An 18,707-nucleotide genomic window follows, 5' to 3' on the forward strand; every position below is an offset into this window, starting at 1 on the left:
TCTCTGCTTCTTCACTCCAGACACAGCTGTGTACATTTTGGTGTCTTCTTAAATGCAGTCAGGCAATGTGTCTCAATCGCAGTCATCATAATCAATTCTGCTATTATTCAACATTCAGGGGTTCTTTGTTGTTAAGTCGCAGATACTTAGAAGTGCTTATGCTTTCCTGGCTGCTGCGTGCCTGTAGTATACATCATTACTAGTGAATGACAAATAAAATTTAAACTTAAAAATACATACTTAGCCTAGCAGTGCTCTAAATTTATATGTAAAACCTTCTTTTGTAAACATCAATTAAGCAGCAGTAGCGTAATAAATTCCTGCTTCCTAAGTCAGTGCCAATGGCCAGGCCTTTGTAGGGTTTTTTGGTGGCTGAGTCGAGTCTGCATGGACGTCTCTCCCGGGACTAAGGACCCAGGAACACCTTTGTGCAGCCTTTGTTGAATACAAGAGTCACGGATTGACTGTAACCATCTGGGTCACAAGGGGACCGCAGTCCTTTCCTTTCTCTGTCACTTTATGGATAAAGAATCACTTCCAAGATCACTTTAATTTTGTATATGAATTCTAAAGAGCAAAGTGTTCATTTTTTAAGAGATTGCAGGGCGCCTGGGCGGCACCATCAGCTGAGCATTGGGCTCTTGGTTTTGGCTCAGGTCATAATCTCGGGGTTGTGAGATGGAGCCCCAAGTTGGGCTCCCCGCGCTCAGCAGGAAATCTCCGTGTCCCGCTTCCTCTCCCGCTGCCCTCCCCCTGTGCAAGCACTTTCTCTCTCTCCCTCTAAAATCAATCTTTTTTAAAAAGAGAGATTGCAAAAGGACATTCTTGCTTGATTTTTTATTTTGTACTCTTGGTTTGAATTTGAATGGACTTCAAAAGGTTGCCTCAAAGGAAACATTTTTCAAAGTGCTTCTAGTTTCTAGTTTGGGAAGCCGCACACTCAGCTGCTGCAGGTCCACGACGAACCACTGGTCATGATGACCTTGAAGGAGGTCATCTCTCTTTCTCTGTCACTGTTCCCCCTCTTCATTCGTACTCTCAATACTGCTTTGCTTAGTCAGCCTCTGTTTCAGCTACAGATCTGACACCTGTCCTGTTGGCTAGTACTGTAGAGTGAATGGGCCGCCTCAGGAACGTCTGCATTTTCAGGCTCAGATTTAACTGTGGGGTGAAACCCTGTGGCTCCTGTAAAAAGCCCTTTCCATTATCCCCAAATAGAAATAGGGGAATAGATTCACTGTGGCAGGTGGGAGGTAGGAAGGGAGACATGATCCCCCAGCACATCTGAAACCTCAGCCTCCCGGGACCTTCTGCAGCACACAGGCTGAAACAAGGGGCACCGCCCCCACCCCAGACCCAGGGCAGCAGGAGCGCTTACTGTAAACACACAGGGCATTTCCTTTCTCCTCACAGGAATAAAATTGGAGAGCCAGACAGAGCTGACAGAAAATGCTCCATCCCTGAAGGAAAATCAAGACACTGAAAGTGAGTGGAATCACCTGAAAGTAAGAATATATAAACATAATCATCCATTTTAATTTTGTTGATTTTTTACTTTCTTTCCTGCAGTAACTGATCGCAATCAGATTGTTGCATCAGCAGTGCTTGGCCAGAGCGTACTGGAAAACCCAAGTAGGGGCAGCCGGGGGCTCAGATGGTTGAGTGCTCTCTTTTGGGTTTGGTTTAGGTTGTGATCTCAGGCTTGTGGGATCAAGCCCCACAGCAGGCTCCCCTCTCAGCAGGGAGTCCGCCTCTTCTCTCCTCTGTCTTCCTCCCACTCACGAACTCTCTCTCTCTCTCTCTCAAATAAATAAATCTTTAGAAAAAAGAAAAGAAAACCTCAGGAAACTCAGGCTGACCCCAATTCAGACAGTCCTCAAGGACTGGAATGGGAGCACCTACTGGCTCCAAAGGCCTAGAGTAAGGGCCTTGTGCCCTCAGATGAGATGATTGGGTAGGTTTTTCACCTGTTACCGAGGGGTACCTGGCCTGTAACTGCATGTGTGTTCAAGCGGACAGTTAGGAAAGTTTGGTGTGTGTGTACACCTGTGACGCCATCACCACAAAGTGACGAGCATGCCCGTCCATCACCAGAAGAAGGTTCCTGGGACTGCTTTGTAATCCCTCCCCAGTCAGCCTCTGATCTGCCTCCTGCCGCTGTAGTTTGAATTTTCTAGCATTTTCTATAAATGGAGACACACGATATGTAGTTTTCACGTGGCTGTTGCTCATGTTGTTGCACGGATCTGTCTGCGTTTCCTTCGCTGGTGAGCAGTATTCCGTGGTGTGGCCAGGCCACAATGTACCCGCTCTCCCAGTGCTGGTGTCGGGAGGCTTTCAAGTGTGGGGCTTTTGTAAGTACAGCAGCTGTGACTATCCAGGCACATGTGATTTCTCTTGGGGAAAAAAATTCCCGGGAGGATTTCCAGGTATTCCAGCCTCTCCAGAGAGACAGGATGCTGTAGTAGGCGTGCATTTAACTTCATGACGAGCTGCCAAACGCTTTTCCAAAGTGGTTACTCGATTTACAAAGCAGAGCAAGAATGTTCCAGGTCCCCACATCCTCCCAGCACTGGAAATGCTCAGGGTTTTCAATTTTAGCCTTTCTTAAGGATGTGTGATGGCATCACATGGTGGTTTTATTTAAATTTTCCTAATAATTAAGGATATTGAGTATTTGTTCACATGCTTACTTGCCATATGTGTATCTTCCTTGTTAAATTATCTTTTCAAATTTTTGCCCATTTTTTGAAAGTTGAGCTATTTACTCTCTTATATTGAGTTTTAAGACTTATTTGTACATTGTGTACATTGCGTCCTTGTCAGGAGTTTGATCACCCCCACGCCGCAGCTCATTGCTTCTCACAACAGCGGACTTCAAGGAGCCGAAGTCTTAAATTTGGGTATCATCCAATTTCTCAAATTTTTTTTCTCATACATGTTGTGCTTTGGTGTTATATCTAAAAATTCTTTGTCTTATCCAAGATCAGAAAGCTTTTCTCCTATGTCTCTTTCTGGGTAATTTATAGTTCTACATTCTCCATTTGGTTCTGTGTTCTATTTTCAGTTAATTTTTGCATATGGTAAAAAGTATGGATCAAAGTGGGTTTTTTTTTTACATAAATATCTAAAATTCCAGTACCGTTTGTTGATAGACTTGGCAACTGTTAGAAAATATTGTATATAGTTGATCTGTGAACTGTGTGGGGGCTAGGAGCACTGAGCATCCCCGTACAGTCAGAAATCGCTGTGTAACTTTTAACTCTCCTGAAACTTCATTGCTAGTAGCCTACTGTTAATTGGAAGTCTTTCTGATAGCAGAAACAAGTAGATTAACACATATTCTGTATTTTATAAATGTTACATACTATATTCTTATAATAAGTTAAAGAAAAGAAAATGTTATTAAAATCATAAGGAAAAGCAAATTCATTTATAATACAGTATGCTGAACTCTTCTATTTATCAAAAAAAATTTGTGTGTAAGTAGACTGCACAGTTCCCACCTGTATTGTGTCAGGATTAGCTGTTTATTCATAGGATAGAAAATCCATAAATATACACACAACCCTATTGTGTACACATATGTAAGTATATCTCGTACATTTGCAAATACATTTTGTATGTATGTTTCAAATGTTTTATATATGTATGTATTTGTGTATGTATTTCTGGATTTGTTCTTCTTTTCAAAATTGTTTCATCTCTTCTACCTCTTGGCCTTTCCCTATGAATTTTAAAATTAACTTTGTCATTTTCTACCAAAAGTGAAAATGCCTCCTAGGATTTTGATTATGATCATGTTGAAAATATAGATCAATTTTGGGAATGCTCACATTTTTAAAATACTGACCTTTCCAGTGCATGAACACAGTCATTCTCCATTTATTTAGGTCTTCGTTAATTTTTTAATCAATATTTTATTGTTTCAGTGTACAAGTCTTAGACATCTTTTGTCAGATTGATTATTAACTTTTAATATGTTTTGGTGCTATTGCAAATGCTCTTATTTAATTTCAGTTTCTGATTACTTGTCCTTGTACAAAGAAGTGCATCCATTTTTATATATTGATCATGCATCCTGCCACCTGGCTAAATTCGTATATTAGTTCTAAGAGCTTTTCTATAGATGGGTTTGGATTTTCTTCATAGATGTTCATTTTGTCTGTGAATAACTTTGCCTCCTTTTTTCCAACCTGGATGTATTTTATTTCTTTTTCTTCCCTGGCTGGGATTTCCAGTACAATGTTAAAGAAATCAGGGTGGTGAGAGTAAACATCGTTGTCGTGCTTCTGCTCTTAGAAAGAAAGCACTGAGTCTTTTGCCACTAATTATGATATTAACAAGATTTGCATAGATACTCTTAGCAGGATGAGGAAACTCCCTTGTTAAGAGTTCATCAAGAATAAGTGTGATTTTGTCCAACACATTTACTGTATCTGTTGACATGATCCTTTTTCATTAGTTAATGTAGTAAATTGATTTTGGAACATAATCCAGCCTTCCTGAGATACACCACGCTTGTTCATGATGCAGTGTAATTTTTATGGAACACTGGATTCGATTTACTAATGTTTTGTAAAAACTTCTTGCACCTAAGTTTACAATCAAAGAATATTGGTTTATGTTTTTTTAATATTTTATTTTATTTTATTTTATTTCGTCATGTAAGTGTACTCTTAAATCCCCATCCCCCATTTCCCCCATCCTCCCACCCTCCTCCCCTCTGGTAACCATCAGTTCTCAGTAGTTAGCGTCTCGATCTTGATTTCATTCTCTCTCTCTCTTTCCCTTTGCTTCTTAGTTTCTTAAATTCCACATATAAGTGAGATCATATGGATTTGTCTTTCTCTAACTGATTTTGAGCTCTAACCATGTTGTTGCAAATGGCAAGATTTCATTCTTTTTTATAGCTGAGCAGTGTGCGTGTGTGCGCACTCACACCACATCTTCCTTATCCATTCATGTATTTGGGCTGCTTTCATAGTTGGGCTATTGTAAATAATGTGGCAGTAAACATAGGCATGCGTGTATCCCTTTGAATTAAGTGTTTTGGGGTAAATACCCAGTAGTGCAATTACTGGATTGTAGGATAATTCTATTTTTAACTTTTTGAGGAAACTTTATGCTCTTTTCCATAGTGACTGTACCAATTTGCATTCCTACCAACAGTGTAAGATGGGTCCTTTTTCTCCACATCCTTGACAACACTTGTGGTTTCTTGTGTTTTTTATTTTAGCCATTCTGACCAGTGTGAGGTGGGATCTTTTGATTTGCATTTTCCTTTATGGGTGATGTTGAGCATCTTTTCATGTGTCTGTTGGCTACCCAGATGTGTCTTTGGAGAAATGGCTGTTCATGTCTTCTGCCCGTTTTTAAATTGGATTATTTGATTTTGAGGGGTTGAATTGTATTAGTTATTTATATGTTTTGGATCCTAAGCCTTTATCACATGTGCCGTATGCAGATATCAGTTTTGTTGACTGTTGTTCTTGCAATGCAGAAACAATTTCTATAACTGTTTTTGCTTTTACTTCCCTTTCCTCAGGAGACATAGCTAAAAAAGAGTTACTTCAGCTGACATCAGAGAAATAATTGCCTATGCTCTCCTTGAGGATTTTTATGGCTTCTGGTCTCATGTTGAGGTATTCCATCCATCTTGATTTTACTTTTGCAGATGGTGAAAGAAAGCGGCTCACTTTCATTCACTTTTCCCAGACCCATTTTTTTTAAAGATTTTATTTATTTATTTGACAGAGAAAGATCACAAGTAGGCAGAGAGAGAGGGAAGCAGGCTCCCTGCTGAGCAGAGAGCCCGATGTGGGACTCTATCCCAGGACCCTGAGATCATGACCTGAGCCGAAGGCAGCGGCTTAACCCACTGAGCCACCCAGGTGCCCCCACAACCCCATTTTTTGAACAGTCTTTTTCCTGTTGTATATTCTTTCCTACCTTGTCAGAGTTTAATTGGCCATATAATTATGGGTTTATTTCTGGGTTTTCTGTTCCGTTGATCTGTGTGCCTATTTTTTTTTTTTAAGAGGTGTCAGTTTTAATCTCAGCTCCATGTACCAGTTTTGGGGCTTATAGTAAGTTCACTTAGTCTCTCTGAAGGTCAGTTGTTTTTTTCAAATATAAAATGAGAATATACAATACCTACTTAATAGAGTTCTTGCAAAGGTTTTAAAAGATCTAATTGGTATACTAGTATTTATTTGTGAATATTTCTATAATTCTTAAAATACTGTCTTATTGTTAACATTATTTTTCATTTCTTTTTTTTTATTTTTTATTTCTTTTCAGCATAACAGTATTCATTGTTTTTGCACCACACCCAGTACTCCATACAATCCATGCCCTCTCTAATACCCATCACCTGGTTCCCCCAACCTCCCACCCCCAGCCCCTTCAAAACCCTCAGATTGTTTTTCAGTGTCCATAGTCTCTCATGGTTCACCTCCCCTCCAATTTCTCTCAACTCCCTTCTCCTCTCCATCTCCCCTTGTCCTCCATGTTGTTATCCTCCACAAATAAGTGAAACCATATGATACTTGACTCTCTCTGCTTGACTTATTTCACTCAGCATAATCTCCTCGAGTCCCGTCCATGTTGCTACAAAAGTTGGATATTCATCCTTTCTGATGGAGGCATAATACTGCATAGTGTATAAGGACCACATCTTCCTTATCCATTCGTCCATTGAAGGGCAACTTGGTTCTTTCCACAGTTCAGTGACCGTGGCCATTGCTGCTATAAACATTGGGGTACAGATGGCCCTTCTTTTCACTACATCTGTATCTTTGGGGTAAATACCCAGTAGTGCAATTGCAGGGTAAGGAAACAAAAGAGAAAATGAACTTTTGGGACTTCATCAAGATCAAAAGCTTCTGCACAGCAAAGGAAATAGTCAACAAAACAAAGAGGCAACCCATGGAATGGGAGAAGGAAGATATTTGCAAATGACAGTACAGACAAAAGGTTGATATTGGGGATCTAAAGAACTCCTCAAACTCAACACACACAAAACGGACAACTATATTTTAAAAAATGGGCAGAAGATATGAACAGACACTTCTCCAATGAAGTCATACAAATGGCTATCAGATACATTAAAAAATGTTCATCATCACTAGCCATCAGGGAGATTCAAATTAAAACCACATTGAAATACCACCTTACACCAGTTAGAATGGCCAAAATTAGCAAAACAGGAAACAACATGTGTTGGAGAGGATGTGGAGAAAGGGGAACCCTCTTAGACTGTTGGTGGGAATGCAAGTTGGTGCAGCCACTTTGGAAAACAGTGTGGAGATTCCTCAAGAAATTAAAAATAGAGCTTCCCTATGACCCTGCAATTGCACTACTGTGTGCCTATTTTTATGCCAGTACCATACTGTTTCAATTACTAATACCTTGTAGTATAACTTAAATTCTGAAATTGTGATACTTCCAATTTTTTTCTTTTTCAAGATTGCTTTGGCTATTTGAGGGCTTTTGTGGTTCCATACAAATTGTAATATTGTTCTGGTTCTATGAAGAAAGCTGTTGGCATTTTGATAGGTATTGCATTAAATCCAGATTGCTTTGGGTAGTATAGGCATTTTAACAATATTTGTTCTTCAGTCCAAAAGCATGTAGTATCTTCCATTTCTTTGCATTGTCTTGAATTTCTTTCATCAGTGTTTTCTAAGGGTACAGGTCTTTTACTTCTTTGAATAAGCTTGTTCCTAGATATTTTCTTGTCTTTGGTGTAATTGTAAATGGCGTTATTTTTTTTTAAGATTTTATTTATTTATTGGACAGACAGAGATCACAAGTAGACAGAGAGGCAGGCAGATAGAGAGGAGGAAGCAGGCTCCCTGCTGAGCAGAGAGCCCAGGCCCCTGGGATCATGACCTGAGCTCAAGGCAGAGGCTTTAACCCACTGAGCCACCCAGGTGCCCCATAAATGGGGTTATTTTTTAATTTCACTTTCTACTGCTTCATTATTAGTGTATAGGAATGCAGAAGTTTTCTGTACATTGATTTTGTATCCTGTGACTTTACTGGATTCATTTTTTAACTCAACCAGCTTTTTGGTGGAGTCTTTAGGGCTTTCTATACATAGCATCATGTCTTGTGCAGATAGTGAGGGTTTCACTTCTTCCTTACCACCTTGGACAGTTTGTACGTCTTTATGCCATCTCATTGCTGTGGCTGGGACTTGCAGTGCTGCGCGGTGTAGCAGTGGTGAGAGTGGACGTCCTCGTCTTGCTCTGGGCCTTAGGGGAGAAGCTCTCTGTTTTTCACCATTGAGTATGATGTTGGTCATGAGTTTTTCATATAAGGCTTTTACTATGTTGCGCTATGTTCCCTCCAGACATATTTTACAGAGTGTTTTTTATCATGAATGGACATAGTACTTTGTCAGGTGCTTTTTCTGCACCTATTGAAATGATCATATGGGTTTTACTTTTTCTGTTAGTGATGTGACATATCATGTTGATTGCTTTGTGAATATTGAACCACAGTTGTGTCCCAGAAATAAATCCTACTTGATGTGTACTATATGATTTTTTTAATGCATTATTGGATTTGGTTTGCTAATACTTTGTTGAAGAATTTTGCATTTATGTTCATGAGAGATATTGGCCTGTAATTCTCTTTTTTTGTGGTGTCTTTATCTGGTTTTGGTATCAGGGTGGTACTAGCCTCATAGAATGAATTTGGAAGTTTTCCTTCCTCTTGTACTTTTTGGAACAGTTTGAGAAGAAGGATTTGTACTTTTCTTGCAATGTTTTTGTCTGGCTTCAGTATCAAGGTGATGCAGGTCCCGTAGAACAAGTTAGGAACCTGCTCCTCAGTTTCCTGGAAAATCTGATGTAGAATTGGTATTGCATGTTCCTTAGACAGTCAATCATTAGGGGAAAAAAATACCTCGGTGAAACTATTTGAACTTGGAATTTTCTTTGTGGGATCATGTTTTATTAAAATTCCACTACGAACAGATACGGAGTTACTCAGTTATCTCAAGGTTTGCGTTCGGCTGGTTGGCACAGACACTCTTCTCTCCAGCCCTTCAGGTGGTTCTGTCACTGGCCTCTGGTGGTTTCCTCACATACACACGCTGACCGGTCGTCTGGTGACTCCTCGAATGAGGTCTCCTCCATATCCCCGGGAAGGTCTCTCTCTGACTCGGCACCATGTCTTCAACTCTAGGAGTCCACCTGGCTCTGCCTGAAATTCCACTTCCTGCATCATGTCCCCGAAACTCTCACGAGGCGGTAGCCTGAGGAGAATGCACAGATCACCTCACTTATTTCCACCTGTTAGGGATCACTGCCTTTTATTATCTGGTGTCCAGCACCTTAAATCGGTTTTGTGGTTGTTTCAGAGGGAAGGTTAAATATGGTCCCTGTTACTCCATGTTTTTTTTTTTTGAAGTTATTTCTAATAATCTTTACGCCCAATATAGGGCTCAAACTCACAACCTGAGAGCAAGTTCCGTGCTCTTCTGCCTGAGCCATTCCTGCACCCTGAGCCCCTGTTACTGCATTTTGGTTGAAAGTAGAAGTCTGTGTGATCCAGCTCACTTGCTGATTTTCTGCTCCTTCAACATCTAAAACACACTTACATCTTCTCCTGGGATGATGATTCTCCCTTACAACTTACTGCTGTTCCGCTTTCTTAGTCTTCACGACTTAAAACCTCAGTACATCTACTCTTGTACCCTTTTCTTCATTTTCCTTTCTCTGTGCAATCACCTTGGGCAGGGTTTCTTGTACCATCTCTTCTGTAATTCCCAGAGCCATCGCATTAGTGCAGACACTCATTCAGGCTGAAGAGAGGATGATTGCCTGCGGGACTTGACTGCAGCATTGCTTTCATTTCCTGTCCCCACCACCAAACGTGCTCGCTCACTCCCTCTCTCCCTCTCTTTCGCATAAAAAAATGTCTACTGCCAGACTAATCTTTCAGAGTCCCCTTCAAAATCACCTGGTTTCCTGTGCCAGTTGCTCAGGGTACCATCACATTTCTGACAAGGGTGACATTCACTAGTATGGAGAATATAAAACGGAATTTTTGGGCAACGTATCAAAAATACGACATGGAGACATGGAGACCCAAATAATCTGTGATAGAATGTTCAGGCAGGGCATGTCGTCATGGTGCAGGGGACACCTGGAGCCATGGGAAATGATGGGGAATGACAGGATCACACTCAGTGTGTACAGAAGGGAGAGGAGTAAAAGACCAAGGCAAGATGCCCAGATACACCACGAGGAATGTATAAAGGGGCTTAAAAGATTCGGAACAGGCAGGGGGGAGGAGAGAACATATTACTGCAATTCTTTCAGTAAGATACACTTGCTCCAAGTTCACTGATTGTTACTTAATAGTAAACACTTAGAGAGACATCTGCAAAAATGGCAGAGTAAGGACCTCTGAGGATTCTCTCCTTCATTAAATAAAAAGGGGGGGGGGACAGTAAAATTCAGCAAAATCAACTTTTTCAGAACTGTACAAACTAACCAAACTTTGTGGCAATCCAAGGAGGATTTATTCAAGAGAAACAGGTAAATCTTGGTAGGAATCATGAGCTCTGTGCTGATCTAACTTGCCCTAGTTGCATGCTCCATTTTCTAACTCCTCAACAGCCTTGAAAATGGCAGCCTGCGTTTACAGTGCATCCTAGAAGCCAGGGGCTACTGGGGAGCAGAAAAGAGGAGGAGGTGTGGGAAAGAAATTGCCATATTGGACTTAACTCAGAACTCCCAAATTTGAAAAATCTATCCACAGGGGGCACTTATAGAAAACAATGGCCTAGAAGCATCTCAACTACACAGCTGCCTCAGCTGTGTTTAACAACTAGGGAAAAAAAGAGAAGTCAAAAATGTTGAAAAGATAAGATAGGACGTGAGATGTCCATAGGGCCTTTGAGCAGCTCAGGCATGCTGCTAGGAATCGAGGAGTCGATGCACATGTGCAGGTCTGTGAACATTCCTGGGGCTGTGCTATTCTCAGGAAAGACCTGAGAAGGCCCTAAGTGCTCCCTTCTTGATGCCTTGGATGTGTAGATTAATGTTTTACATTAAATTGGGGAAGTTTCCAGCTATTTCTTCTTCCCTTATTCTTGAGGACTTGTACGGGTAGAAAGTAAGGCTAAGACAATATTGTCAGCTGCCTGGCTGAGTGCTGAAGGAGCGCCCCAATTTGCACACAAGTCCTTTAGCAAAGACTGGGAGATATACCCGGTCCAGATGCTTAAAAAAAACCTCTGTACGATCATTAGCGGACCACTAAGCTAACAAAGTAGACACTTCAGTGACCTCATAGGACCAAGAGTAAAGACTTTACAAATGAGTTCAGAAAAGTCACCAAAGAAACAAACAACAATTACAAGTAACAACATCAACAAATCCTGGAGAGGTGGTGGGATTTGATACCGGAGCTGCCAGTTTCATTATTTGAAATGTCTAGGATTTTTTGTTGTTGTTGTTGTTGTTTTTTAAGATTTCATTTATTTATTTGACAGACAGAGATCACAAGCAGGCAGAGAGGCAGGCGGGGGGGGGGGGGGGGGGCAGTCTCCCTGCTGAGCAGAGAGCCTGATGGGGGGCTCAATCCCAGGACCCTGAGACCACAACCTGAGCTGAAGACAGAGGCTTAACCCACTGAGCCACCCAGGTGCCCCAAAATGTCCACTTTTTAAGAAAAATTTGTAAGACATGGAAAGAAACACAAAAGTATGAAAAATACACAGGAAAAACATAGCCAGTAGAAACTGTTCCCCAGGAAACCCAGATGTTGAATTTATTGAACAAAGATTTAAATCATCCATTTTGAATATGTTTGAAGACCTAAAGGAAGCCATGGCTAAAGAACTAAAGAAAATTATAAGGATGTGGGATGCCTGGGTGGCTAAGTCATTAAGCATCTGTCTTTGATTCTGGTTATGATCCCAGGGTCCTGCGATCAAGCCCTGCATCTTGGGCTCTTTGCTCAGCAGGGAGTCTGCTTCTCCCTCTCCAGCTCCCCCTGCTTGTGTTCCCTCTTTCGCTGTGTCTCTGTCATAGATAAACAAAACCTTTTTAAAAAATTATAAGAATGATGTCTCACCAAATAGAAAGCATCAGTAATGAATTTGAAATGCTAAAAATGGAACCAAATAGAAATTCTGAAGTTGAAGAGTGAAATAATTGAAATGAATAATTCACTAGTGGGGCTCGAAAACAGTTTTGAGTAGGCAGAAGACCAAATTGCTGACTTTGAAGACGGGCCGATTAGTATGATCCAGTCTGAGGAAAGGAAAGAAGGAACAATGAAGGAAAGCGAAGAGAGCCTCAGAGACCTGCGGGGCACCATAAACAGCACTAAGATACACATCGTGGGAGCCCTAAGCAAGGGAAAGGATGAAAGGGGACAAAAGAAATAATTGAGGATCTCAACTCAATAACCTAACTTTCCACCTTAGTAAACTAGAAAAAGAAAAGCAAACTAACCCAGAATTAGCAGAAGGAAGGAAGTGACAAAGAACGGAGTGTGGGAATTAAAGAAACAGAATGTAGAAAAAAGAAGAGAAAACCAAGAAAAGCAAAAGTTGGTCCTTTAAGATTAACAAAATTGGTAAGCTTTAGCTAAACTAAGAAAAAAATTAGAAAAGATTCAAATTACTAAAATCAGAAATGAGAGAGGGCACATAACTAACTGACCTCTCAGAAATTAGAAGTGTAAGGTAATATTATGAGCAATCACGTGCCAAAAAAATTAGAAAATCTCAAAAGAATAGAAAATTTCCTAGGAAACACAAAATATTAAAGCTGACTCAGGAGGGTATGGAAATCTGAGTGGATTTATAACAAGTAGAGATTGAGACAGGAATCAGAAAACTTCCCTTTAATAGAAGTTCAAGACCAGATGGCTCTGTTGGTGAATTCTACCAAACATATTTAATACCAACTCTTAACAAACTCTTCAAAAAAAAATAAGAGGGGAAAGTGTACTTTTCAACTCATTCTGAGGCCATTATTACTCTAACACCAAAGCCAGGCAAAAATATCTAATGAAAGAAAACTATAGACCAATATTCTGTATTAATACAGACAGGAAAATCCTCAATAAATTCCAGCAAATCCAATCCAGCAGCATGTAGAAAGGATATTCCTGTTTTTTCCCACACCATAACCAAGTGGGATTTATCCCAGGAATGTACAGTAGGTTCTGTATTCTAAAAAATCGGTGTAATACAACATGCTAATGAAGGAGGGACCATATGGTCCCCTCGACAGTCACAGCAAAAGAATTTGCCGAAACCCAACACCTGATAAAAACACTTAACAAACTAGAAATAGAAGGGAATTTCCTCAACCCGAAGAAGGGCATAAGCCATGAAAAGTAATGAAATAGGATACAGGCGACATGGAGGAGGCTGGCAGACAGCGCAGTCCGTGCAGGAGGCCCGCGGCAGGCTACCCCTGTGACTGCAGTTACGTGCCATAACTGGGGCAGCGGATCCAGACACAAAGAACTAGCTTCCCCTTGCTGGGGGCTTGGGGCGAGGGAGAATGGAGATAAGGCAAATATGGTTTGTTTTTGGCCTGACAAAAATGCTCTAAAATTAGATGGTGGTGGTGGTTGTACGAGCTTGTGAACATGGGAAAATCAGTGAACGGAACACTTTAAAATGGTGACATTTATGGTGTGTCAATTCCATCTCACAGGAAGTGTCTGGTTCTGAGATGCTGTCATTTCTTGTCACGCGTCTGCACGCGCGTGTGCGCGTGCACACACACACACACACACACCAAGAAGATAACTTCTGAGTAAGAACCTTACAAATACCCCACTGAATTATGATCCATACCTTAGGGCTGGTGATGTAAACTTTGGGCAAAAAAGAAAATATCAGAAGCCATTTTTATTCCCATTTTTTTAATTAAAAAATTCTCTCTTTCAAAGTTTACCTCATGTCAATCACTTGACTGACGACAACGTTGGGTTTGGAGTCTTTTTCTTCATCCATGTTGTACAGGAAGAGCTTGAAGTCACAGACGACAGCCAGGGCTCTCTGCCATCCCTTCCTCGCCCCTGCCTTCTTTGGGATCTTTAGTTTGGATTTAAAAACATCAACAAATAAAAACGGTATGAGCTAAATCATCACATGCTATCCAATTATTGCACATACAATTAAAATAATAAACATGTTATAAATCTGTCACTTTTCTTGTTAAAGATGTGGGACAGAACTGTATATTGAAATTTCAAAACAACAGGGAATTCCTTTGAAGACAGAGCATCTCTTCTAAAATAAGACTGGCACCATTTCAGTTTACACTAGTGATATATTCAAATAATTTCTTTGTCTCTGGTAACATTAAATTCAAACTTGGTAACACCATGCCTCAAATTCAACTTGATTTTAAATATTTATCAAAAAAGTTATTTTACTTTTAGTCTTAAAATTTGTCATTGCAGATTGGAATTCAGAGTTCCATCACAGTTTCCAACATTTATTCATCACAGGATGAAGTTTGAACAGAAAACTTTGAGACATTTAAAAATACCCTACTGATGGGGCGCCTGGGTGGATCAGTGGGTTAAAGCCTCTGCCTTCGGCTCAGGTCATGGTCTCAGGGTCCTGGGATAGAGCCCCGCACCGGGTGCTCTGCTCAGCAGGGAGCCTGCTTCCCCCTCTCTCTCTCTGCCTGCCTCTCTGCCTACTTGTGATCTCTGTCAAATAAATAAATAAAATCTTTAAAAATATATATATCCTACTGGGGACAACTGAATTTTGTTCTCAAACTGTTTTCTCATGATGGAACAAATATGTTCATTTGCTCATAATTTGCACTGCATAATCCGTTATAGATATTACATGGATATAATTTTTTTCCGAATGTGCTCAAAGAGTGCGAGGTGATTGATAAACTTAATGAGAGTTCATCTAAACCCCAAATATCGACACTTACCCAGACACGGCCTTCATAGGCTGTTCCCATGCCTGCCTGTGCGTCTAGACAGAGGGCACCTTTCTTCTGCTGAGAAGGCACTGGACAAGCTCTGGGAGCCTTTTCTACACAGGTTGTGTGACATGAGAACCCACATGCTTTTTGGAGGGAATAAAGAGACGTGACAGCAGGAGACACAATGGTTTCCCTCCCTCACCCTCCACTGCAGTTTGGTCCGCTCTTGGAGCATCAGCACACTGAAGTTGCACTTCCCAGCCTCCCTTGCAGCAGAGCTGGCCTGCTGGAAGTTGCACCAGCAAGAGGACAAGAGGACTTCCTGTGAGACTGAGATGAGCAGCCTGGCTGGGAGCGGTGCCAGCTGCCGACCACCCGCTGGACTGCGTGTACCCTGCCTGGACGGGGGTGAGGTGCCAGCTGCAGGGCGGAGGCTTTATTCTGTGAGGGATGTCCTGATGCTGCAGACAGGGCAGGGCCTTTCCTGATCCTGGCAGCAGTAGCGGGCACAGGGAGTGCAGCAGTGGTGGCGGCTTCCTGATCCTGTCCTCTTTTTCTGACCCTGATAGCCGCTGAAGCACTCTGCTCAGAGCCTGCCCCCTCACCCCGCCCTGGGAGGATATTATAAGCTCCGAATTCCCCATTTTAGATCCCGTTTTGTCTCATGCACCAGGTTGCATTTATGGTAAAGGGGGTGTGACGGTGGCAGTGCTGAGGGCAGGAATGTTGTCCTGCTCAGCACCGTGTACTGGAGTGAGCACTGGACAGCGCTGGCAAAGGAACCCACCACAGCACAGGGTCTGTTGCCTAGAAGTTTCCCTCATTCCTCGTCCTAGAGCACAGTGACCCACTGTCCGATATTTCCAAAAGCACTTTGCTCCCTGAGAGTAGTATTTACAGTAGATTGAATGAGTCGGATAAAGCAGCTACAGCTCACGGATAGCGTCCGTTTCCTGCCGCATGAACTCCTGAATCTGGTCATCGTGCTCTAGCAGTATTACAGGGAACGAAATATTCCTAAATGCATGTTCTTAAAAGATGTGGCCCTGCCTGAAGGCTGCACAGCAGGGCTTCCGGGGATAGCGCGCACAGGCCGCAAAGGCTGCCGTCTCACAGTGCCACAGTCCCCCTAACATTCCCAATGACCAAGGATCCAATCTTTCCAAAATGCAACAGATTCCGAGAGATTTTTAGCAAAGGAATCCCTTTCCTGCCATGCTTCTGCAATTCAGAGACAACAGAATGTTTGCTTAATGACGTATTGCGACGGACTGAATGTGTCCCCCCAAAATCCATATGTTGACATTGTACCCCCCAATGTAGTGATGTTTGGAGGTGGGGCCCGTCCGTGGGAGACGCTAGGGAGCAGCGGGCAGAGCCCTCATGCTTGGGATGAACGCCCTGATGAGGGAGGCCCCTTCACCCTGTGGGGGCACAGGCAGAAGTCCGTGCTCTGCCCCCCTGAAGACCGCTCTCACCAGAACCAGACTTCCGGCCTATGAGCAACACGTCTGTGTTTCTACCCACCCGGGTGTGTGCTTTGCTGCGGGAGCCCCTGCAGACAAGGGCACGTAAGAACCACGTAGAGACACCGGCCTTGGCCCCCCGCACCACTCTTCCCCGGGTCTTACCGTCGCAGGCACAGCCTTGTCTTATCAAACCCACCATCAGAGACGTGCACTGGTGACACTTGGTGGGGGCCGTGAAGGACGTGAGGAAAAACCGGTGGCTCTTACTCTATAAGACAGACCAACCAAGCACAGGAGGTAAAATCACACTGAAGCGGTGGTTCTGGTCACAGATACCATTTTATGCACAAAGAAAAGCAGCTCCCCGACTTTCTCACCAGAACGGAAGATCTTGTCCCCTCATTCCTTCCTAACTATGAAATGTTGAGCAAGGGATCCCAAAAAATTACCAAGGAAAGAAAGAGGAGGAGGAAGAGAATCATCTACTGGTGATCACATACTCATTAATACTGTTTGGAACCGAATAAATCGGGCCTGGCTTTTATTTGGTCCAGTATATTCTGAACCTTGCAACGATGCTGTCTCAACTGACAGATGCTGCCGTGGCGGGTGAGACGGCCTCTGCCTACATACTTGAATGAGGAGAAAGCCAGAAGGAACACAGTTTTTATACCTTCTGTGGAAGGAAAGAATAATTTTAAAATTTTCTCTCTAGCAAATCATGTGTTTCATTGTCTACCAATTAAAAAAAGTCGTGAATTGGAGGGTGCAGCGAAGCAGGCTGTGTGGCTGTGGGACAGAGGCATCCTGAAACTCCAAACCAAAGCCCCACTGAGGAGAGCTGCATGTGCCGTCACCATGAGCAGCAGATCGGTAACCCGCCGAGGGTCGGCCAGTCCCTGATCAGTCCCCTTTGTCCTCAAAATTACTGTTACCGTAAAAGGGCAACACGGGAATCCGAACAAACTCTGGCTTCTCCAAACACCCGCTGGCAAGTCTGCCGTCCTTCGTGTATCTTCTTCCTCATCATACCATGGACAGAAGGGCAGTCTGCTTGCCCTGCCCTGGACCCCGTGTGGGGTGGGGCTCCCCACACCCCCTATTCAGGTCTTCGGTTTGCCCCCTTCTGCACAGCTGCACAGCACCCTCACCTCCTGGGGGACCTGGTGTCTCCAGTCCCTGAGTGCTTCTAGGCTTCTAAGGGACCCGCTGCCTGGTCAGTAGGCGTCCCCATCACTCAGCGTTAAGATCCCTCAGCTCTGCCCATCTCACCCATGCTCTCACCTCCCGCCTGAAGCTGACATCTGCACCTGCTCTTTTTCTCCCTTTCTTGGCTTTTCTTAGCAGAGATGTATACCTTTTCTAATACACTGCGATGAACCGCAACAAAGGAAGGAAAACCAGAAAGAAGAAAATAAAATACTTTCGATATTCAGATTGATACTGCCTTACATTCATTTTGACAGAACACTCATCGTGTTTTATTCTGTTTTCCTTAATGTATATTTTTGTTGATCTTGGCATGGAAATGTCTTCTATTTCTTTCCTAGATATTCATTATATTACAGAGATAACCCATGTTATTTTATATATTTACCTTATTTTCAAATTACCTTATTAATTTTAGTAGGTTATTTTTCTAAACCAGAATCTCTTGGGTGTTGTGGGCAAACAGTCATACTGACCTTGTGAAAGACCATTATGTTCCAGTGTATATTCCAGCCATTTTATTTTCATTTTTATTGCATTTCCTAGAAATGACTGAATACTAATGGTGATATGGGGTAATTCTGTACTGTTCCTGGTTTTAATTGAAAAGATTTAGTGTTTAATCATTTATGATAGTATTTGCTATCAGGTTTGGGAAAACAGGTTTATTGTGTTTATGAATTTCCTTTTTATTGCTGTTTGTTACAGCTTCTGGTTACTTATTGCTAATAAAAAGGAATGCTTTGAATATTTTGGTCATTTTTAATTATTTGTTAAATAGGCAGTACATTGATTCAAAAAATGAAGGCTTTCCTCCAAAATTATAAGACTTTCTAATGTATTTCTAATACGTGGTTTCAGTTTTACATTTGAATTATGGCTGAATTTGGAATTTATCTGGGAGTAAGTTATGAGATACAGGATCCCTTGAGTGGATTTCATGGCAAAACTCAGTTAATTAGTTTACCATCATCCAAGATTTCTAAATGAGACTTGACAGGCATGCAAAGCCCATTTAATAGAAAAGACATTCCCCTGAAGTAGTCAAAATGTTTCACCCCTGTGCTGTAATCAAACCTTAAGAAGA

At 42.0% G+C, this 18,707-nt stretch overlaps 1 protein-coding gene across 1 annotated transcript in view; it reads right to left on the minus strand.

The window, feature by feature from the left end:
* LOC132016354 (serine/threonine-protein kinase MRCK alpha-like) overlaps positions 1 to 18,707 on the minus strand; it is a 53,620-nt gene that overhangs the window by 12,761 nt on the left and 22,152 nt on the right. The window contains exons 5-8 of the mRNA XM_059397590.1: positions 16,574 to 16,679; positions 14,949 to 15,085; positions 13,944 to 14,083; positions 1,379 to 1,460 (exon numbers count right to left, since the gene is read on the minus strand). Of these exons, the coding sequence (XP_059253573.1) occupies positions 1,379 to 1,460; positions 13,944 to 14,083; positions 14,949 to 15,085; positions 16,574 to 16,679 (465 nt within the window). The remainder of the gene's footprint in view (positions 1 to 1,378; positions 1,461 to 13,943; positions 14,084 to 14,948; positions 15,086 to 16,573; positions 16,680 to 18,707) is intronic.

The sequence above is a fragment of the Mustela nigripes genome, chromosome 4 (assembly GCF_022355385.1).
Source record: "Mustela nigripes isolate SB6536 chromosome 4, MUSNIG.SB6536, whole genome shotgun sequence".
NCBI classification, from domain to species: Eukaryota; Metazoa; Chordata; class Mammalia; order Carnivora; family Mustelidae; genus Mustela; species Mustela nigripes.